Raw genomic sequence first — 21,133 nt, 5'->3', positions numbered from 1 at the left:
TTTTTGAAACAGCGTTTATATTAGATTTGACCTGTTCTGGCTTCTGAGCCAGACTCCCATGGGTGTTTAAAAAACAGGCTACTGGAGGAACTCAGCGGCCAGCAGTGTATTTATTTTTCCACCCGATTCCAGCATCTGCAAGCTTTTAAAACTCCCACAAGGATCGTTGCTCTGAGTACAGGGGCCGCCACCAGGTTGAGTACGTCAGCGTAGTCATCTTGAGTGGGTCAACCTCGCGCAGGCATTTTGAGCGCGTCAACGGCGCCATCTTGAGTCGGTCAACGCCGCGCAGCCATCTTGGGTGGGTCGAAACCCCGGGTAGCTCAGCGGTCGAGGGCTCCGCCAAGATGGAAGAGAGTCAACGAAGGCTGCTGCAAAAGCACCGAGTAACGTTGGTGAACAACCTGCAACCTGAACACCTTTATAGCCGGCTGGTGGCGAAAAATATTTTCACTGAGGACATGATCGAGGAAGTCAAGGTGTGAGAGGGAGATGGGACTCCCGGGAGTGATTGGGATGTTAGTGACACTCTCCGCTCCATCGTCGGAGAGATGTAGGGAGTCCGGTCGTTCCTAACCGAGATTCCAGGAAAATAAATAAAGCGCGGCGATACTGGCGTTCTGAAATAAATAGAGAAAGTGCAAGAGACGAAAGGCCAAGCAGGTTAAGCAGCATTTGTCGAAATAACATTTCAGGTCAAAGTCCTTGGCTAGGTGGGATTTTAAAGGAGCGGTAATACATTATTTTCCTGAAATCGTGCAGATGCTGGAATATGAAATAACAACAATAGGTTGAAAATAGTAAATCATCAGGCAGCTTCAGTGGAGAGATGACAACATTGTATTGTTTCCGTCATTTTCTGCATTATTCGTTAAGATCTACTTGTTTTGATATGCACTTAAGATGGTTTGGAAAACATTCCTGTTTGGATCTTTTAATGTTTTAAATGTTCATTTAATTGCTTCCACAACTGAGGTTGTGTCAGGAATGTAATACATAGAAAGTCCACTTGCTTGAAGAAAATCCGGTCAGTTTGATGTGCTTGAACTATTCCTGTCTGGCACATTTCTTTCCCTTTATCTTATCTATCGTCTTGAAAAATACCCAACCCAAACAAATCGTTGTAATTGTGCAAGTCAGTCCTGATGTAATCTACTTTCATTTCAAAATTGACTCCCAATGAGGAGGTAGACTATTTAATAAGATGACAAGCCAATGGTGTTTAAAAAAACTTGTAATCTATGGCAGGTTTGCAATGAAATCAAGAGATGAAAATGAAACTTCATTCTGAATCTTAAAGTAAGTTTTGAGTCATTATTGTGGTGTTTCAATTGTGAAATTGCTAATGCTGGAATCCTGGGAAAAAAAATCCACAGGTCCCATTTTTAATTTTTGCCCTGATCTCAAGTGGAAGGAATAAGATACACAATTGTCATCTTTCCTCAATCAAAACCTTGCATATTATTTAGATGAGGACATTAACACAAGTCTAGGAAGATAAAATAACTGGGAGTGTGGGAGCTTGAAAACATTATGTTTAACACATTGCCCATCACCGTGTTTATATTTACATGTATAGTCCAGACATTTGGAGAGTGTTTGAATTGGAGGTGTATAAGAGATGTTATGGCTATTTGCTGAAATTTGTTTTGATTTCTGCTTGTCATGATGAAACTCTGGAAGATCAACCATTTCAATAAATTGAATGCCAGCAAATGTTGTAAAATCGACAAACAAGATAAAATCTGCAGATGCTAGAAATCTGAGTAACACACACAAAATGCTGGAGGAACTCAGCAGGCCGGGCAGCATTTTGTTAATGTTGTAATGTTAGTTAGTTTGAGATTACATTTTATAATTGATCAAAATTTGACTCATAGAGTACTTCTTGTACTGTAGAACTCGGGGACACGCAGAGACCAAGCCCGTCAGTTGATAATTGATCTGCAGAGTCGTGGGACAAGAGCATTTCCAGCTTTTTTGGAGAGTCTAGAAGAAACCAAACAACATAATCTTGCTGATTTACTGAAAGAGGGGCTTCTGATGCAGCCTAGCACTTCCATCTCAGTTAAACCAATCAAAATAGGCGAACGACATAAACCAGCACCGCAAGTGACCCAGACTCCTCTCCCAGTCCAATGTATGTAAAAAATCTTAAAGAATTGGTTGTGCATTTTAAGAACTAATTACTTGGTAATGGAATTGTTTTAATTTGTTTTCTATACTAATTCAGGCCTAGTTGCAGCTTCTGAGTTTGTAACTATGTGTCCCAGCCATCAGTTGTAGCAGAAGGTCCTCCTTCTCTCCCCCCACTGAGAAGAATGTAGAAAGTATTAAAAAGATGACTAATAGACAAGAGGTTTGAATGGTGTGCAACATAGCATAGCAAAATCGAAAATGGATCTGAATCATCAAGTGTTTCAGATATTTACGAAGACTGTGTTGTGTACCTTTTACTATGTTTTTATACAAGGAACCAAAAATAAGTGTGTTTCTGTTCAGTGACATATTTATTGCTAGCAATAACATGAAACATTTCCACTCCTCAATGGCTGGAGGCTGCTCCTGATTTACGGCTTATGAAGTTCCTTTTTATACAAGTTTTCAGGTTATGCTTTGGCTGTTATCTTTTATCTGTTCTGCAAGGTCAGCTCCTCTAGTACAGCTACACTTCAAGGCCAGCATCAACCTCCCCTTAGTTGCAGAGCAATGAACAATGATCAAAGACATTACATGGCTCCTGTCACATACATACTCAGCATATATTCCCAGAAAAATTGGGAAATCTATTTCCCTTGGGATCAATAAAGTATGTCTATGACTATGACTATGATATAGCAAAGCATTATGGGATTTTACAGGTTCCATTTTGTTACATTACAAGATGAAATACATAAAACCTCAAAGTTTCAAATACATTTCCACACCTGACATGGGCTATGAAATTTGGATATATCAAGTAAACAGTGGGAACATTTAAATAACACATGCATTAAATTTATTCATGCTGACATGAATATAGAGTCAATTTAAGAGAAAATGAGGGTTTTCTGCTGATAGCAATGTCAATGTGTCGAAGGAGCATAGTGCAGATGAATAGTGACTAACAGAGTCAGACGTTAAATCGGCAGGAGTTTGAAATTACAATTACTTAGCAAAGATTTTTTATGTAGAGGAGACAGTATAATGATAACTGTCCTCATGTTTCAGGTTCAGATATTGATTTCCTGGTTCCAGGAAAACCAGCCAACAAAGGACAAAAGTATGACACGGTGAGCATTTACATCAGTGTCAAATGAAGATTTTTTAAATTTATGAAAGATCTTTATTGATACAGAAGATAATTGTTCTAATGATGGAGTTTTTTGTAGAAATAACTTGTGCCCAAATCTAAACCAATATGATACTACGCAGATGAAATTTATACTTTATTAAGATATAAAATGAGGAATTCAATAGGTGATCTGACAGATGATGAACATACTGAGTCTTTCCTTTGGGACTAGAGATGTTATCAATTTTAAATTTATTTATGAACCAGTGTTCCAGTTGGCTGTAAGGCTCTTGTGCAAAGTGTCTCTCAATTTAGTTATTGGTATACATTGGTTTGTTATACAGGTTTTTGCAGTATAGTGCTTGATTGGTTATAAGTATTCCCACCAATATGATTGGAGTAATTCCTACTAATACTATTATCTGCTGCTATAAGTACATTTGTTGAAACCGGGAACTAGATTAATATCTCTATTATACTAAGATGAGATGCTGATAGTGACAGTTTCCCATTGGTGACATCCATATCTTTGGTTTCCCACTCCTGAAAAAAATTAAGCCAATATTATTACCTTTATTTTTGTGCAGGTGTAGTGTATTATATTTATTCTTATTTCACAACTTTATTCTCTTTAAAATGAATATTTTATTTTTTATCACATTTCCATTTTGTAGCATAATTTACCATGAACTTGCATTACTAAACCAAACCATTTGGTATATATGCTCTGGAAAATCTCCAGTCTCACTTCATATCAACATATCTTTCTTTCTCTTTCACCTATTAACTCCAAAAAGGTATTTTCTTCAACCATCCCCACATTCTTTATTCTTAGAACTTTTTGACTAAATATTTTTCCTGAATTAATTCATGGATTTATTATTAACTCTTTCATTTGTGGTCTCCTTTTGGACACCACAGTCAGAAACATGATTTCTTTATCCATCTTCCAAATCACTGAATCCTTTAAAAAAATGTCAAATTACCTTTAAATTTATCTTATCCACATTTACAGGATTTAATGTAAATTATTAGATTATTTAATATTTCAGTGAAAGAAAAACACATTGAATTATCGAGAGGAGACTGTAATGGGCGAAAATTACATTTGCATTTTCAGTATGAGTCATAGAGAGAAGCAGCATGGAACCACGATTACTTTCTTTGGTTCTTACTGACCCCTTTGCTTACTTCTAGGCTTACAAAATGGATGCCAATCCTCGAGGGTATTGTTTGATCATCAACAATGTGGACTTCCATCCAGACAGCAATTTGAAAAGTCGCCTGGGCTCTGATGTTGATTGTAAAAGTGTTGAAAATCTCTTTGAGAAATTGTCCTTTAAGGTTATTGTTAAAAAAAATTTGACCAAAGAAGTGAGTACTTTCACAATTAAGCACTAATTATGGGGTCATGGAGCTCACACTTTATTGCAGTGCTGCCTTGCATTAGCCTCCATCCAATGAGTTCTTAGTCAACTAAGTGGAGCCCACAGCTTCAATACTAAGGTCTTCCAAAGGGCCAGAAAGGAAAGTTTTAACATGAAGAGACTGATTTTCTCTTCTGTATGCATGCCTTTTGTGTATAAAATACAGGTCCTCATGGGTTACAAATACTCGGCCTCAAGTGAAAAGTGCCTTTTCACTTTGATGCGTTCAAAAGCTATGAATACGTCAAACCTATAGAGCATGGGACATCCTGATTATGTACCATTATAACCAGGCAGGGGAAGATGATAAATAAATGCTCACATTAATTGGCCCTCAAAGGTATTCATTACAATACTGTGGATTATCGTATCAAGACATTTTGTATACTTTCTTACTGGTAAACAGAATCAACTTGCGGAGATCTGAAAAATCAGAACTCATTTGTAACCCGGGACTACATGTTTAGCCATTCAAATTCTGTCCTGAAGCACTTATAGTCTTAAACAAAATAATTAAAACATAGGAAGCTGATGTACAAATACAAAAAACTATTGTAAAATACTTCCTTCTTGGAATCTCACTTTTAATTTCTAAAAATTAGCAAGGATTTGGGAAAAGTAGACATTATTTACACAGGCTTCTGCTTGGTAGTGTACGGTTTAACAGAACCAAATACGAGCATTCCCATAATGAATTTATTCTTTCAGATATTTGATGAAAGACAAGTTCTAAGAGAGTCCTGTAGCATTATAGATTTTTTACTCCTGTTAGATGGTCACTTTTCATTATCATTCCATAATTTGTTGCTTAATCCTTATTTTTTCTCTGTTTTTCTTTTCGGACAGTGTATGTTGAACGAACTGAAAAGCCTGGCGAGTAAGGACCATACACATTTTGATTGTTGTGTTGTAGTTATTCTTTCGCATGGCAATCAGGTTAGTTATGATCTTGACCTCAGTAATAGGTGGTGTTGCTGCATGAATTTCTGTGGGCCACTATTATGTGAATTATTAAGGATGCGTTTCTGTTTTTGTTTCATCTGTGTTCAAGTGTTTAGCTGTTTTTTCTTTGACTTTAAGTTATACTACAAATTGAGTTATTTACCTTCTATGTTTTGGATCCCTTATTTTGTTCCATTCCTGCTGAATCTGACTCATAATAGAACATAGAAATCTACAGCACATTACAGTCCCTTCGGCTCACAATGTTGTGCCGACCATGTAACTTACTCTAGAGGCTGCCTAGAATTTTCCTACTGCATAGGAAAATTTATTTTTCTAAGCTTCATGTACCTATCTAAGAGTCTCTTAAAAGACCCTATTTTATCCGTCTCTACCACTGTCGCTGGCAGTGCATTCCAGGCACCCACCACTCTGTGAAAAACTTAACTCTGACAGCCCCCTTGTACCTACTTCCAAGCACCTTAAAACTATGCTCCCTCATGTTAGCCATTTCAGCCCTGGGGAAAGAGCCTCTGGCTATCCTCTCATCATCTTATACACTTCTATCAGGTCACCTCTCATCCTCCGTCACTCCGAGAAGAAAAGACCAAGTTCACTCAACCAATTCTCATAAGGCCTGCTCTCCAATACAGTCAACATCCTTGTAAATCTCCTCTGCACTCTCTATAGTATCCACATCCTTCCTGTAGTGAAGTGACCAGAACTGAATACAGTACTCCAAGTGGGGTCTAACTAAGGTCTTATATAGTTGTAACATTACCTCATGGCTCTTGAACTCAATCCCACAGTTGATGAAGACTACCACACCATACGCCTTCTCAATAACACTGTCAACCTGCGCAGCAGCTTTGAGTGTCCTATGGACACGGACTCCAAGATCTCTCTGATCCTCCACACTACCAAGAATCTTACCATTAATATTATATTCCGCCTTTAAATTTGACCTACGGAAATAAACTACTTCACACTTATGTGGGTTGAACTCCATCTGCCACTTCTCAGCCCAGTTTTGCATCATATTGATGTCCTGGTGTAACCTCTGAGAACCCTCCAGACTGTCTATAACACCCCCAACATTTGTGTCATCAGCAAACTTACTAACCTACCCTTCTACTTCCACATCCAGGTCATTTATAAAAATCACAAAGAGAAGGGGTCCCAGAACAGATCCTTGTGGAACACCACTGGTCATTGTCCTCCATGCAGAATATGAACCATCTACAACCACCCTTTGCCTTCTGTGGGCAAGCCAATTGTGGATCCACAAAGCAAGGTCTCCTTGGATCCCATGCCTCCTTACTTTCTGAATGAGATTTGCATGGGGAACCTTATCAAATGCCTTACTGAAAACCATATACACTACATCTATTGCTCTACCTTCATCAATGTATTTTGTTACATCCTCAAAGAATTCAATCAGGCTTGCTGGGCACAACCTCCCCTTGACAAAGCCCTGCTGACAATCCCTAATCAGATTATGTCTCTTCAATGCTCATAGATCCTACCTCTCGGGATCTTCTCCAACAAATAACTATTCAAAATAACTATTATTGTGTGCAATATGGTATTGTCACCAGTACCTAAGATATCTTAACCTTTATGCACCAACGTAATTACAAAATCCACTATAATTATATGGTTCCCAAATATCTGAAGATGCCTTTTTTTTAATTGCTGCAAAGGACACTGTCACCAGCAAGGTAAGAAACATTAAATTCTTACATAAAGCATTTTAAAGGAAGTGAAGTGAAAACAGAATACTGGAAATGGATTGCAGGATTGTCAATGTCTGTCAGAGACTAGATTAAGATTTGGATAATCTTTTTGATACCGATTAGATTTCTTACTTCATTATATTTCAATCAAAATTTTGCATCCTAAACATTTACTTATCTAATGTTACTATTTCAGAACAACATTGTGCTTTTTGCCTACTTGAATGAAAATTTTTCTTTAACTGAGTCGAAAAATAAGGGGAGCTATGTCTATGTTAAAAATTCAACAAACCAGCACAAAAAAAGTAGAGCTCAATTCTTCATGGTATATTCCCTGGTATATTTGTTAAAGAGTTTAGTTCAGCTGCATTATCACTTCAATTGTTAAATGATGGATAATCTGGATGGACCATCTCGGGGGAAAAAAGGGGGAAAGTACCAGTAGTGTATAGAATATGCCTTTATTTGACTGATATTTATAACTGTCAATCTACATATAGAATCTTCTTTACACTTGTCCTCATTGGACAGGTGAATATTTGCATTGGGATCAAGAAGCTTTATAATTTTTGGTTCTTATGAAGCACAGCTATGTCAGGTCCAATGTGAGGAAAATACAGAGTAAATCTCTGTTTTCTTCCATATCACTCCATCAGTGTAACTTAGCTCATCCTCAAAAGGCTTCCCCATTGCAACGTTCTGTTATTCTGCATTTCCCGTAAAACCCAACTTTGCCCTTTGACATGCTTACTTATAAACTACTGTTTATAAGTAATTTATTTGCAATAATATTAGCAAAGGATGAGTTAATAATTTGTTAGAAATTAAATTAGCCACTTTTCTTGGATTTAGGTCATTGTTGGCCTTGTATAATGATTAAAGTTATACATGTGTTTCTATACTCAGGCTCAACATAGACAATTTCCAGGTGCAATATATGGAGTGGATGGAAGAGTCCCCGTGGCAGTGCAACACATCGTCAGCTTCTTTGATGGCTCGCACAGTCTAACATTGCGTGAAAAGCCCAAAATATTCTTCCTTCAAGCTTGTGGTGGAGGTAGGTTAACAGTTGGAAAAAAATTAGTCTAAGTTACTATTGAAGGGATGGTGACCTTATCTGAGAATTAATCCAGTCAAGCTCTGTTCTCAATTTTAGTTCAAATCCCCATCTGTCTATAGCCTTAAACTGTAATATCAGTATCAAAATATTTGCAATCAAGAACTGTAGAGGCATAATAACTCAGTGTCCCAGGTTAACAATCAAGAAAAAATGAATTCAAATTTTACAGGAATAGCAGTTTAGCTATTACTTGTTGTAAAACCAAAATAAACTTTCAAGTGAACAAACATACTGCCTTTCCTTATACAACACCATTTGTTATTCCTGAACCAAAAGATGGGTTCACAATTAAATAACCTAGTCAATGGGTACAAAGAATTACAAAGGTGGAACAACACTTGCAGTGGAACAACAGAAAGGTCTGAGAAGGGACTCAATAAGCTTATTCAACTCCATTTGAAAATATATTGTGTATTTAATATTTGAGTAATCTTGTAAATATATTGTTTGATTAAGCATTCTTTGTTGTTTATAGAATTCATTATAGTTATATATAAAAATATGTGAATTGCGTACGTCATGATGTTACCATGTTTGCACTTCGCTTAAAGTAAACACAAACTAAGACTTGCATCTCTTGGGTTCCTCTCCTTTCCTTTCAAATTAGTTTAATGTTGTGGAGTTACAAAATATAACAGTGGTGTCAAGGAATTTTCAAAATGAACCGATGTTTGAGTTTTAAAAGAGCACAGCAAAATAGTTGAGTTTCAAAAAAAAGCAGTGCAGTAGGTGTTTTCGGAAGGGAAGACGCGATCAAGTTAATAAAAAGTTAGAAAAACAGAAGAATTCATGGGTTCATAAACAGTGAGTGCTAGGTGACAATAATCATTTAAAATAAACTGCAGAAATGCCTGCCTACATCGGAAAGATTGGCACGTTTAATTACACAACAGGTAACTGGATTTTGTATACTTAATGGATTGAGCAGTATTTTAAATCAAATGGAATAGCCAATGAGAAACAAGTACCAGTTTTGATGAGTGCATTGTATTTAAAGGCATAGAGTTTGCTTAGGAGTTTGACTGCTTCAACCAAACCAGCAGAAATTAGCTTTGCTGATACAGGCTTCCCCTGCCATCCGAAGGTAGAGCGTTCCTATGAAATGGTTCGTAAGCCGGAATGTCGTAAAGTGAAGAAACAATTACCATTTATTTATATGGGAAAAGTTTGTGAGCGTTCACAGATCCAAAAAATAACCTACCAAATCATGCCAAATAACACACAAAACCTAAAATAACAGTAACATGTAGTAAAAGCAGGAATGGTATGATAAATACACAGCCTATATAAAGTAGAAATACTTTTCTACAATCATTGCCGCGCTGTCCACCGTAGCGAAAATCTCACGCAAGTGCTGTCGGCAGTAACACTCTCTCCAGTAACCTTTAAGCTATGAAGCTGCCAAATCATACCAAATAACACATAAAAATACACAGTCTATATAACGTAGAAATAATGTATGTACAGTGTAGTATTACTTACCGGAGTCGGGAAGACAGCGCCGAGCACACTGATGATGGTGTGTTAGGCTGAGTTGTCGGAGGTTGGGGTGGTGCAGTGGTCCCCAACCTCCAGGCTGCGGACTGATACCGATCCACGAAGCATGCAGCGGTAGCCGGGACGCACCCAGCACATCTTTAAGAAAAAAGCCGAAATAAACAAGCTAATTAATAAGTGGTCACCTCTGATCTGGGCCAACATTTAGGTGCCAGGCGGCACCTAATTAATTAGCTTGTTTATTTTGGCTTTTTTCTTAAAGATGTGCTGGGTGTGTCCTGGCTACCGTTGCACACTTCGTGAATCGGTATCAGTCCGCGGCCCGGAGTTTGGGGTGGTGGGACACTGGGGTGTCATCTCATCGTCGTCTGTTTCCATCAGGGCAGGCAGGTCTTCTTCTTCTATGTCTGCCTGCCTCGATGTCGAAGGTCGAGGTTCATCGTCTGCTGTGGCTGAGGTGGAAGGCTTGAAAAATGACAGTATGCTTGATTGCTTAGTCTCGCGCATTTTTCTATCATACAGTTCTTTGTAAGCACTCAAACCATCCTGCAAATATGCCCTAAACCGAAGTACCCTTTCAAAATTAAAATCGTACTTTTCTGCAATCATTGCAGTGAAAACCTCACGCAGTTGCTTCATGTTCAGTTCCTGGACGACTTCACTTTCGGTCTGTTCACTACTGCATTTGGTTTCCTCTTCCAATTGCATCAGCTTTTCATCTATCAGTTCTTGGTCATGGGATGCCAAAACCTCTTCAACATCATCTTCATCAACTTCCACAAGCCAAACTCACTTTGTCCTTACTTTATTCACCACGCTGGAAATGCTTAATTATGTCTAGTTTTACGCTAAGTGTAACACCTTTACGAGCTCTTTTAGGCTTTTCCAATACTTTAGAACTCACCTTGCTAATGGATGCTCAAAATAAATTGAGATAAAGCACAGATGCTCACAGGCACGTGTTTAGGCAATGCCAACTAGAATGCAGTTCCGGGGGAGGAGCTTGACTGCTTGGGGCACGCGCTGCCTTTTTTTGTAACAGTGAAAACACCTTCTGTTAGCAAAACCAGGTAACTAATGTAGGTCTTTCGTAACAGCGAGGTTTCGTAAAGCAAACGTTCGAAAAGCGGGGGACACCTGTATCATGAAAGTAATGCAGGAACAGGACTGAGCACTGCTGCGTCTAGTAATGCCACCCCTCTCCCTTTAATCCCTCCTGCTCTATAATGTCCAAAACAATGTAAGCATGAAACATTGAGCTGCCAGTCCTGCCCCTCCTGCTACCAGGTCTCACTTATGGCTACAGTGTCATAATTCCACATGCTGATCCATGCCCTAAGCTTATCCACCTTTCCTACTGTACTCCTTATATTGAAATATGCATAGCTCAGAGCATTAGTCCCATCATGCATGACCTTTTGATTCCTGACTTTGTATGTAGGGTTAACAGCATCTTTGTTCACAACCACTCCACTATCTGTTCTGGCATTCTGTCACTCCGTTTCCTATCCCCTTGCAACTCTAGAGTCTAACTTTATGTGTGGCAATATATATTGATAAACGTCACATCTGCTGGTTTCCTCCTTAACTAATTTGGTGGTTGTAGCCTCTCAAAACTTTAATACATTTATCAAATATATTTTCCTTTCATTATTCTGCGTCAACTCAGTCCATGCGTGGCATTATCGTCTAAATGCCTTTAGTCATAGATTCTAGAATTTTATCTAATATTGATGTCAGACAAACATGTCTATGGTTCCCACTTCCTCCCTCCCTCCCTTCTTTAATAAACAGTAGAAGTTGATGGAAACTACTCTATTACTTCTGGAATTTTGGAAGAAGACAATCAATGCATACATAATCTCAGTCACCACCTCTTCCAAGGCTCAAGGTACAGTCTGGAGATCCACTGGCGTTCAGTACCATTGTATTTTTACTTACAAGGTTGAACACCCCTTTTCCAATATTACAAAATCTGAAAACCTCCAAAAACTGAATTTTTTGAATGCTGAACATGACGTCACAAATGGAAAATTCCACAAGGTGCTGGGAAGATTCTAGACGATGCACAGATTTCTGTATACCACAGATAGTTCTGAGGTGTTCGACAGTTCTGACCTCACCTATGAAATGACAGAAGTTAATGAAAAAAACACTGCATAAAGTGAAAAATGAAGATCTCGATCATGAAAGGGGGATTTTTTCAGAGCACTGTGTTAACTTTTTAAAGATTTTAAAGATGACAAAGCAGCAGAGAAATTCACTGATGAGTTTTCCAAGATCGTCACTGATGAAAATCTACACGCTGATCGGTTGTATCAGCAAAAAATGTGTGATGAACAAGTATAAGACAAAGTCTGCGTACTGGTAACACATAAATTCAGAGTCGGGAATGATAGTGATGCCAAGCAGCCACTGACTGTCCACCTGGTGGCTGAGGTAGTGATAGCTTACCTTTCTGATGATTCAATGTACACGTTATTGTTTCACGCACAGAATTATTAAAAATATTTTATAAACTACCCCCTCCTTTCTTGCTGTGGAATGGGTGGCTGTTTGAAATCGATGGCAGATATGAATCCAATAATAGCGTTGAGGGCAGTCATTCAACTCTGACCCAGCTCCATCGAGTCAGACTGCTTCAATTGCCGTCTGTTTACTCTGTGAGGTTCACACCAGCTGTAGATGAGCTGTATATCTAATGTAAATGGATTTCGTGTTTAGACTTGGGTTCCATCCCCAAGTTATTGCATTATATAGATGCAAATATTGCAGAATTGAAATCTGAAACATTTCCAGTTTCAAGCACTTTGGACAAAGTGTGTTCAATCTGTACTAATGTTCTGTCAGTTCTAATTCATAGCAGACCTGTTATTCTCATTATTTCCAGGAGATTTTTCTATCTTTAATGAAGACATGCATAAAATTTTTTTTTAACTTCCCTGCCACTTTGCTTCTCTAGGATAATTTTTCCTTACTCAGTCTACGAAAGGGATTCAAATTTAACATTTTTGTTAATATCCATGGAAGCTTTTACTGCCTGTTGTATAGTTCTTGCTGGATCACTCTCATGTTCTTCACAAAATTCCTTTTGCTGTTTATTATTATTCTTGACTTCTTTACCTACTGCTTCATTGTGTCCATTTGTCTTGTATCCATTTGAGTTTCACTTGTATCTCTCCATGAGACTGTCCTTCTCACAACTTGGGAATCAGAGGTGAAAGAGCAGCGGTAGATGGAGAGTATTAAAAGTCAAAGTCAAGTTTATTGCCATATGCACAAGTGTGAGGGTGTGTGAGTGTGCATGCGCGCGCACAAGTTAAATGAAAAACTTGCATGTAGCAGCATCACTTATGGAGCATTCACAAGAAAAACATATTAAACACAAATTATATACAATTTTTACAAAAAACACAATTAGAAGTACAGTAAAAAAAAACCTCTTTTAGTGCAAGTGATCTAAGTGGTCACCGTGTTGCTAGGCTGTAATGATTTGGGTTTGCCAGTTTGTTCATAAGCTACGGCTGAAGGAAAGTAGCTGTTCTTGAACCTGGAGATGTGGAGCTTCTGTACCTCCTGGCCAGTGGAGGTACAGATGTCTTGACCTGGATAATGATATCTGTTGATAAATGTTGCCTTCTTGAGGGGATAGGGTGTGATGTACTGCTCAGAGCCCATGACTCTCTGCACCTTCTTTCTTTCCTGTGCATTCATATTGCTGTTAGGGTACTTTCAACGTTCTACCTATAGAAATTTATTAAATGTTCAGTAACAAACTGAACCTTCTCTTAGGAAATAAAGACACTGTTGTGCTTTTCTTATTTATTGCATTTATCTGTTGTGCCCAGGACCGCTTATCTGATTTGTTAATGCCCAGGAATTTAACACTGCTCTTTCCACCACCAATCCCCAATGTAAATTGGTGCGTGTTCAATCTCCTTCCCCTTCCTGAAGGCAACAATCAGCTCTTTAGATGTGCTGGTGTTGAATGAGATTATTGTTGTGCACCACTCAACTGAGTGTCCTATGTTATTCCAGTATGCTGAGTCACTACGACCTGTGATTTATCCTACAGCAGTAGTGTCGTCAGCGAGTTCGAAGATGGGGTTGGAATTGAGCTTAGCCACACAGTGTATAGAGAGTAGAGCAGGGAGCTAAGCACACAGCCTTGAAGTCCTCATTGAGGAGAAGGTGTTGTTACCACAACCAATCCTCACTGATTGAGGTCTTCTGATGAGGAAGTTAAGAATCCAGATCAGTATTGCAGAAAGGGAGAGCAATGCTATAATAAAGAGATTTCTTTTGCATCATATTTGGGTATGCAACTTCGCTGAAATATCAGTCAATAATTTATTAAGTGTTAAACTTTTACATTTTTGCAGATCAGAAAGACAAAGGATTCCACACAATGGAGGAAGTCGATAGTGCTCCTGGTAAATTCTCTGAAACTACCAGTTTACAGACTGATGCTACCCCTTTTCAAGGAGGGGATGAGCCCGATGCAGTATCAAGCTTACCAACTCCCAGTGATATTTTAGTTTCATACTCTACATTCCCAGGTACTTTCACTTAACTAGTTAATAACTTTGGAATAATATGCTCATCTTTAAATATAGGTCCAAGTATATGTCAACACATCCACATTTTGGCCTAGAACAATAACATATTTTATGGGATTTTTGCGAATATTGCAAAAATGAATATTAATGCTGAAAAATATAACATTTTCCATTTCAAGCTCTTGATTGCTGATATTTTCCATTTGTCTTATTAGACAACTTTGTGGTTTTTTGAGCATAAGTACTGAAAAATCTTGCTAGTGGCAATTGTATCATGGGGAATAAAAAGTACATTTTCATAAATTATATTTAAAGCTAATATTTTTAAATAAATAATACTTATTTATAAATAAGGAGACCATGGACAGACATGTCAGAATAGGAATGGAAAGTTGAATTGAAATAAGTAGCCACCAGAAGATCCTGCATTTTGCAGCAAACAGAGCAAGGTGTTTGACAAAGTGGTTCCCTAATCTACATCATGACCCACCAATGTAGAGGAGACCTTATTGGGAGCACTGGATGGAATAGATGATCCTGACGGACTCACAGGTGAAGTGTCACCTCACATGGAAAGGCTGTTTCAGGCCTTGAGTGGTGGTGAGGCCAGAGGTGTAGCACTTGTCACGCCGTGATTGGGAGTTCATCTTCCTATAATTAAAATTTCTCCTTTAGTTTGATGTAGCACTATACTTTTTCCATATGTGTTTAATTATTTTTCTTTAGGCTATGTGTCCTGGCGAGATAAAAGAGAGGGATCTTGGTACATTAAAACATTAGTGCGTGTTTTCAATGAATATGCTCACTTGGAAGATCTACAGACATTACTAACGAGGGTGAGTTGTTTTATTTTACTTTGAGCCCATTAATATGGTTGAGGTTAGACATAATGTGGCAAGGTCTAAAATTGTTGTTCACACAGACTCTGATGAGCCAGTTATTTCTAAACTCATATTTATTTGCCTTTAGAATGGTTCCGGAGGAATGGAAAATCCCAAATGTCACACCACTCTTCAAGAAGGGAGGGGGGCACAAGAAGAGAAATTATAGGCCAGTTAGCCTGACTTCAGTGGTTTGGAGCATATTAGAATCCATTCTTAAGGATGAGGTTTTATGGTACTTGGAAAGAAGAAGAAGAAGAAAGCCCTTAACTCTGAGTGGAGTCATCAGGATGCCATCATGACGGCGTTTTTTTTTGGCAGGCTTTATTGTTTTTACAAGGCCGAGTTGCTAGCTTGACGCTCAACCCAGCACGGATGGAAAGCGTGCAAGGGAGCCTGCTGGATTTGAACTCGGGAGCCTTCGCTCCGAAGTCCGTCGCTGATGCCACTATGCCACCAGCTGGCTACGGTACTTGGAGGCACATGATAAAATAGGCCAGAGTCAATATGGTTTCCTTAAGAGAGAATCTTACCTGACAAAATTGTTGGAATTCTTTGAGAAAATAACAGGTAGGATAGACAAAGGAAAATCAGTGTTTGTTGTTTACTTGGATTTTCAGAAGGCCTTTGACAAGGTACTGTACATGAGGCTGCTTAACAAGATAAGAACCCGTGGTATTACAGGAAAAATACTAGCATGAATAGAAGACTGGATGACTGGCAGGAGGCAAAGAGCGGGTAAAAAGGGGACCGGTTTTGTTTGGCTGCTATTGACTACTGGTGTTCACAGGGATTGGTTTTGGGAATCACTTCTTTTCATGTTACATGTCAATGATTTGGATAATGGAATTGGTGGCTTTGTGGCCAAGTTTGCAGGCAGTGGAGGAGTAGGTAGTGTTGAGGAGGCAAGGAGTCTGCAGGAGGATTTACACAGATTGAGAGAATGGCACAAAAATGGCAGGTGGAATAAAGTGTATGGTCATGCACTTTGGTAGAAAGATTAAAGACATAGACTATTTTCTAAATTGTAAAAAAAATTGAAAAATTAGAGGTGTAACTGAACTTGGGAGTCCTCGTGTAGGGTTCCTTAAAGGTTAACTTGCAGGTTGAGTCAGTGATAAGGAAGGTAAATGCAATGTTAGCAAGAGGACTAGAATTTAAGGCATTGGTCAGACCACACTCAGAGAATTGTGAGCAGTTTTGGGCCCCTTATCTAAGAAAAGATGCACTGGCATTGGAGAGGGTCAAGAGGAGGTTCATGACAATGACTCCAGGGATGAAAGGGTTAGCATATGAGGAGCAATTAATGGCTCTGGGCCTGTAAAAATCAGGGGGGAGTCCCATTGAATCCTACTGAATATTGAAAGGACTAGATAGAGTGGATGTTCAGAGGATATTTCCTGTCATGGGGGAGTCTCGGACCAGAGAGCAGAGTGATAATGAAGATTACTTTCAAAAGTGCGCACACACACGTGTGTGTGTGTGTGTGTGTGTGTGTGTGTGTGTGTGTATGTATACATACATATATAAATATCAATCACCATATACAACCCTGAGATTCATTTTCTTGTGGGCATACTCAACATATCTATAGAATAATAGTTATAACAGAATCAGTGAAAGAGCTCACCAACTTAGGTGTTCAACCGAAGTGCAGAAGACAACAACTGTGCAAATAAAAAATGAAGAAGTAAATAAATAAGCAATAAATATCAAGAACATTAGACGGAGAGTCCCTGAAAGTGAGTCCATTGATTGTGGGAACATCTTAATGATGGGGCAAGTGAAGCTGAGTGAAGTTATCTCCTTTGGTTCAAGAGTCTGATGGTTGACAGGTAGTAACTGTTCCTGAACCTGGTGGTGTGACTCCTGAGGCTCTTGTACCTTCTTCCTGATGGCAGCAGCGAGAAGAGAGCAGGTCCTGAGTGGTGGGAGTCCCTGATGATGGATGCTGCTCTCCTGCGACAGCATTTCATGTGAAGTGCTCAATGGTGGGGTGGGCTGTATCTACTACTTTTTATAGGATTTTTCGTTCAAGGGCATTGGGGCTTCCATACCAGGCTGTGATGCAGCCAGTCAATATACTCTTTACCACACATCTATAGAAGTTTGTCAACATTTTAGATGTCATGCCAAATCTCCACAAGCTCCAAAGGAAACACAGCCTCGGAGAAGAGAAAGGTTCATTTAGAACAAAGATGAGGAGGAATTTCTTTAGCCTGAGGGTAGTGAATCTGTAGAATTCATTACTACAGATGGCTGTGGAGGCCAAGTCATTGGGTATATATATGTTTAAATCAGAGGTTGATAGGTTCTTGATTAGTCAGCACATCAAAGGTTATGGGAAGTAGGCAGGAGAATGATGTTGACGAATAAATCAGCCAAGGTAGAATGGTAGAACAGACTCAATGGACCAAGTGGCCTAATTCTGCTCGTATGTCTTCTGGTCATGATGAACATCTCAGTCCAGTGTCAAATATTTGTTAACTGGAATTAACTTGTTAAACTGGTTTTTCTTTTGAAGCTGAGAGAATTTGAAGACAAAAGTAAAATGTCTACAATTAAGAAGTCTGGAATTTATGAATAATGCAAATTTGGATATCCCTTTTTCAACTGATCAGAAAGTGAATTCTAACCAGAGTGTTTATTGGTATATATACTTTATCAGGTACCTCCTGTATCTAATTGTGAGGCCACTAAGTGTATATTTATGCTTTTTCTGTTGCTGTAGCCCATCCACTTCAAGGTTTGACCTGTTGTACATTTAGAGATGCCCTTCTGCACACCATTTGTAATACTTGAATTACTGTTGGCTTCATGTCAGCCTGAACCCATGTGGCCATTCTCCTCTGACCTCCCTCATTAATAAGGCATTTTTGCCCACAGAACTGCTGCTCACCGGATGTTTTTTTTTGTTTTTCACACCATTCTCTGTAAAGCTGACATGCTTTTATGCATTGAGTTGCTGCCATATTTTGATTGGGTGATTAGATATTTGTATTAACAAGCAGGTGCAGAGGTCACTGAGTGTAAATGAAGCAGTAGTTTTAGTATACTTTACTTTCTTAAAATAATCTCACGTTGTTACCACCACAACAAATAGGTCTGCACTCATCAGCAGCTTCACTGTTAGTCAGCTTTGATTAGATATTAGCTATCAGCCAAGTTAATGAGGACAAATCTATAATTGTCCTGCAGATCAACACACAAAATGCTGGAGGATCTCAGCAAGTCAGTCACCATCTATGGAAGTGAACACATACTTGTACTGTCAGATGTTTTCACATTAAAGCTGAATTGGAAATATTATGAAATTGGACAGATTCTGATACTTATTATGTGTTCTTGGCCAAATGGCTGAAATGTAAATTTCACATAGAATATTGATAGAACAAGTTCAGCAACCTGATTGGTCTCTTTCTTTTCTCTCTAGTCCTTTTTCTGAAGATATTGTTCTTTCTGGACTAGGATTTAGAGTTGCTAAGCACCTTGTCTAGGTGATAATTCTCCCTGGATTGGGCTGTATTGATTGAGTGTTGTTGAATCATTTCATGCTTTACATTTGAGCCTGATTCCATGCTCCTCTCACATACTTAAAATTAGACCTCTGGCATTTGTCAGGAAAAAAATTAGCGATCCTGAACCCCGCACCCCCACTTGGTATAAAATGGGTTGAATTACATTACCTTAGCTGTCACCAAACACTATCCAGCAATTCAGTCTGAGATATCTTAATGGCTCAGTATGGACTCCTGTGCATTTCTGCATTTTAAAATAGAAGCAGTAGAGCCTGCACCTGGTTTTCAGCTGGAGAGTTTTAAAGGTATCATTCAACATGTGTCTGTTTTCCAGGTGACAAGATGTATTTCAGAAAATGAGGAAGCTAATGGCATGTTTAAGCAGATTCCTGGTTCTTTCAACTTTCTTCGGAAACATCTTTACTTTTCTTAATAAGGAGAATCAGTGACTTTTTAGGACTATGACGACGTGCACGAAGTTGTCCGGATGTAAAAAATTTCAAACCCATCTCAGGACCTTGGTTTTAAAGGAAGATTCTGAGTTCTGATTAACTGCTATCTTGATTGTATATTTGTATTGCAGCAAAAAACTTGTTAAATTTTTTTTTGTAAAAGAAAATGGAGGATGTTAGATGCAAATTAATTATGGAATATATTTTAACACGCAGATGACAGTTATTTTGATAATTTCTATATGCACCATCTTCATTACATTTGTGTTAAAATACTGCCAAAAGAATCTTACATTTTCAGCAAAGACAAGTAATTAAATTGTCTTTTCAAGCATTTTAGCTGTTAAGTTGGTAGGGGGTCACAGATCTATTCTTGAAATTTATTTGCAATAGTTCATAACATAGTACTGAAAGAGCAGTGTTGAACAGAGTAAAACAGAATCAAATAGTTTTTTTCCAAACAATTAAGGACCACAGAGGATTAGTAAACTCATAAGCAATTAGGGACAAATTACCCCACTGTACTGCTCCGTCAAATTGTGAACTGAAACTTTATGTAATACTTTGCATTTCTGCGCCCTAATCAAGATGTGAGAAATGGGAGTTGCTGGTGTTAACTAGGGTAGTAGTAATGATGGTCTCAGTCTCCTGAAATATGGAGATAAAAGCTGGGTGATGGATTATGAATGCTGTCCATAAACCTTGCCAGATCTTCGAAGGTGGGATTGAGTCCAGCTGTGATAATTCCATTATTTGAACAGTACATCAATGGTCATAGTAAGGCATGAAATAAATAAACTAAAAATGAGCAGGGCATAATTACCACCTAATGAAACACTTTCTATTAATGTCTCTAAAGGAAGAGGTAAAGGGTTCAATAAAAACAACGTGGAGGAGGAGTTTGCAGTAGCCACCTGATACCTATAACTTCACACCACGCAGGTACAAAAGTTATTAGGAATAGAATATTTTCATGTGAAAAGAAAATTGCATGTATTTATACCAGTAGTGACATTCCCTCTAACAAATTGTGGTAAAGTTTGCAGTTTCTATGCTTCCTTCACTTCATAAAGGACTCACAAAAGATATCCCTATAGTCAAGAGCTCATTCCACTATTTTTTTTTGTTTCACGTTTGTTGTGCAATGGTTTTTTAAAATTTTGTTATTAATATATCTTGTCTAAACATTGTGGTAAAATAAATTTTATTATGAATTTCAATTATAGTCTGGTGGATTTCATTATTAAAGCACATTTTGAATTGATAGCCTCCTCAAGCTTCAGCATGTGGTTCCTGCCGCTACCTGTAAACGAGCCCTTGTGACTGCATGGGTTTCCTGCCATGGCCCAAAAAGATGTATCAATTGGTAGGTTAGTTGGTCATTGTAAATTTTCCTGTGATTAGGCTAGGATTAAATCAGGGGTTGCTGGGCAGCGAGGCTCAAAGGGCTGGAAGATCTCGATTAAAAAAAACAACTTCAAGCAGAACAAAATAGTCCAAGAATCTACATGAGAAGTTATCAAATAGAAATTGACAGGATCACAAAAGAGGATATTGACAGGAGCAAAAAAACTGGAGCAGCTGGAGTGAATGGGAAGAAGTACATGGTGGTAGAATCTTGTTGAAGTTGCTGAAAATTGTGGAGAACTGTTGGATATGGAAGCTGGTGATGTAAACATAGAAAACAATGGGTAAGGATAAAAGCAAAATTGTGGGAGTAAGAGGAG

General features: G+C 38.4%; 1 protein-coding gene across 1 annotated transcript; it reads left to right on the top strand.

The window, feature by feature from the left end:
* Positions 1 to 298: 298 nt before the first annotated feature.
* Positions 299 to 20,626, top strand: casp9 (caspase 9, apoptosis-related cysteine peptidase). Its single transcript, XM_072244812.1, has 9 exons — positions 299 to 479; positions 1,900 to 2,140; positions 3,211 to 3,272; positions 4,472 to 4,648; positions 5,548 to 5,637; positions 8,286 to 8,436; positions 14,379 to 14,555; positions 15,282 to 15,391; positions 19,289 to 20,626. Exons 1-9 carry the CDS (start codon positions 348 to 350, stop codon positions 19,385 to 19,387), a joined length of 1,239 nt encoding a protein of 412 aa, XP_072100913.1. The 5' UTR covers positions 299 to 347; the 3' UTR covers positions 19,388 to 20,626.
* Positions 20,627 to 21,133: the final 507 nt, after the last annotated feature.

The sequence above is a fragment of the Mobula birostris genome, chromosome 27 (genome assembly GCF_030028105.1).
Source record: "Mobula birostris isolate sMobBir1 chromosome 27, sMobBir1.hap1, whole genome shotgun sequence".
NCBI classification, from domain to species: domain Eukaryota; kingdom Metazoa; phylum Chordata; class Chondrichthyes; order Myliobatiformes; family Myliobatidae; genus Mobula; species Mobula birostris.
The sequence above is the reverse complement of the archived record's forward strand: the minus strand, read 5'-3'. Positions and strand labels throughout refer to the sequence as shown.

What these genes read in the sequence shown, in the direction of transcription:
- casp9 (XM_072244812.1), top strand. Translation starts at nt 348, where the DNA reads ATGGAAGAGAGTCAACGAAGGCTGCTGCAAAAGCACCGAGTAACGTTG. An exon ending in GACTCCTCTCCCAGTCCAAT is followed by an intron (nt 2,141 to 3,210) that starts GTATGTAAAAAA and finishes CTCATGTTTCAG; the next exon opens with GTTCAGATATTGATTTCCTG. An exon ending in TACAGACATTACTAACGAGG is followed by an intron (nt 15,392 to 19,288) that starts GTGAGTTGTTTT and finishes TCTGTTTTCCAG; the next exon opens with GTGACAAGATGTATTTCAGA.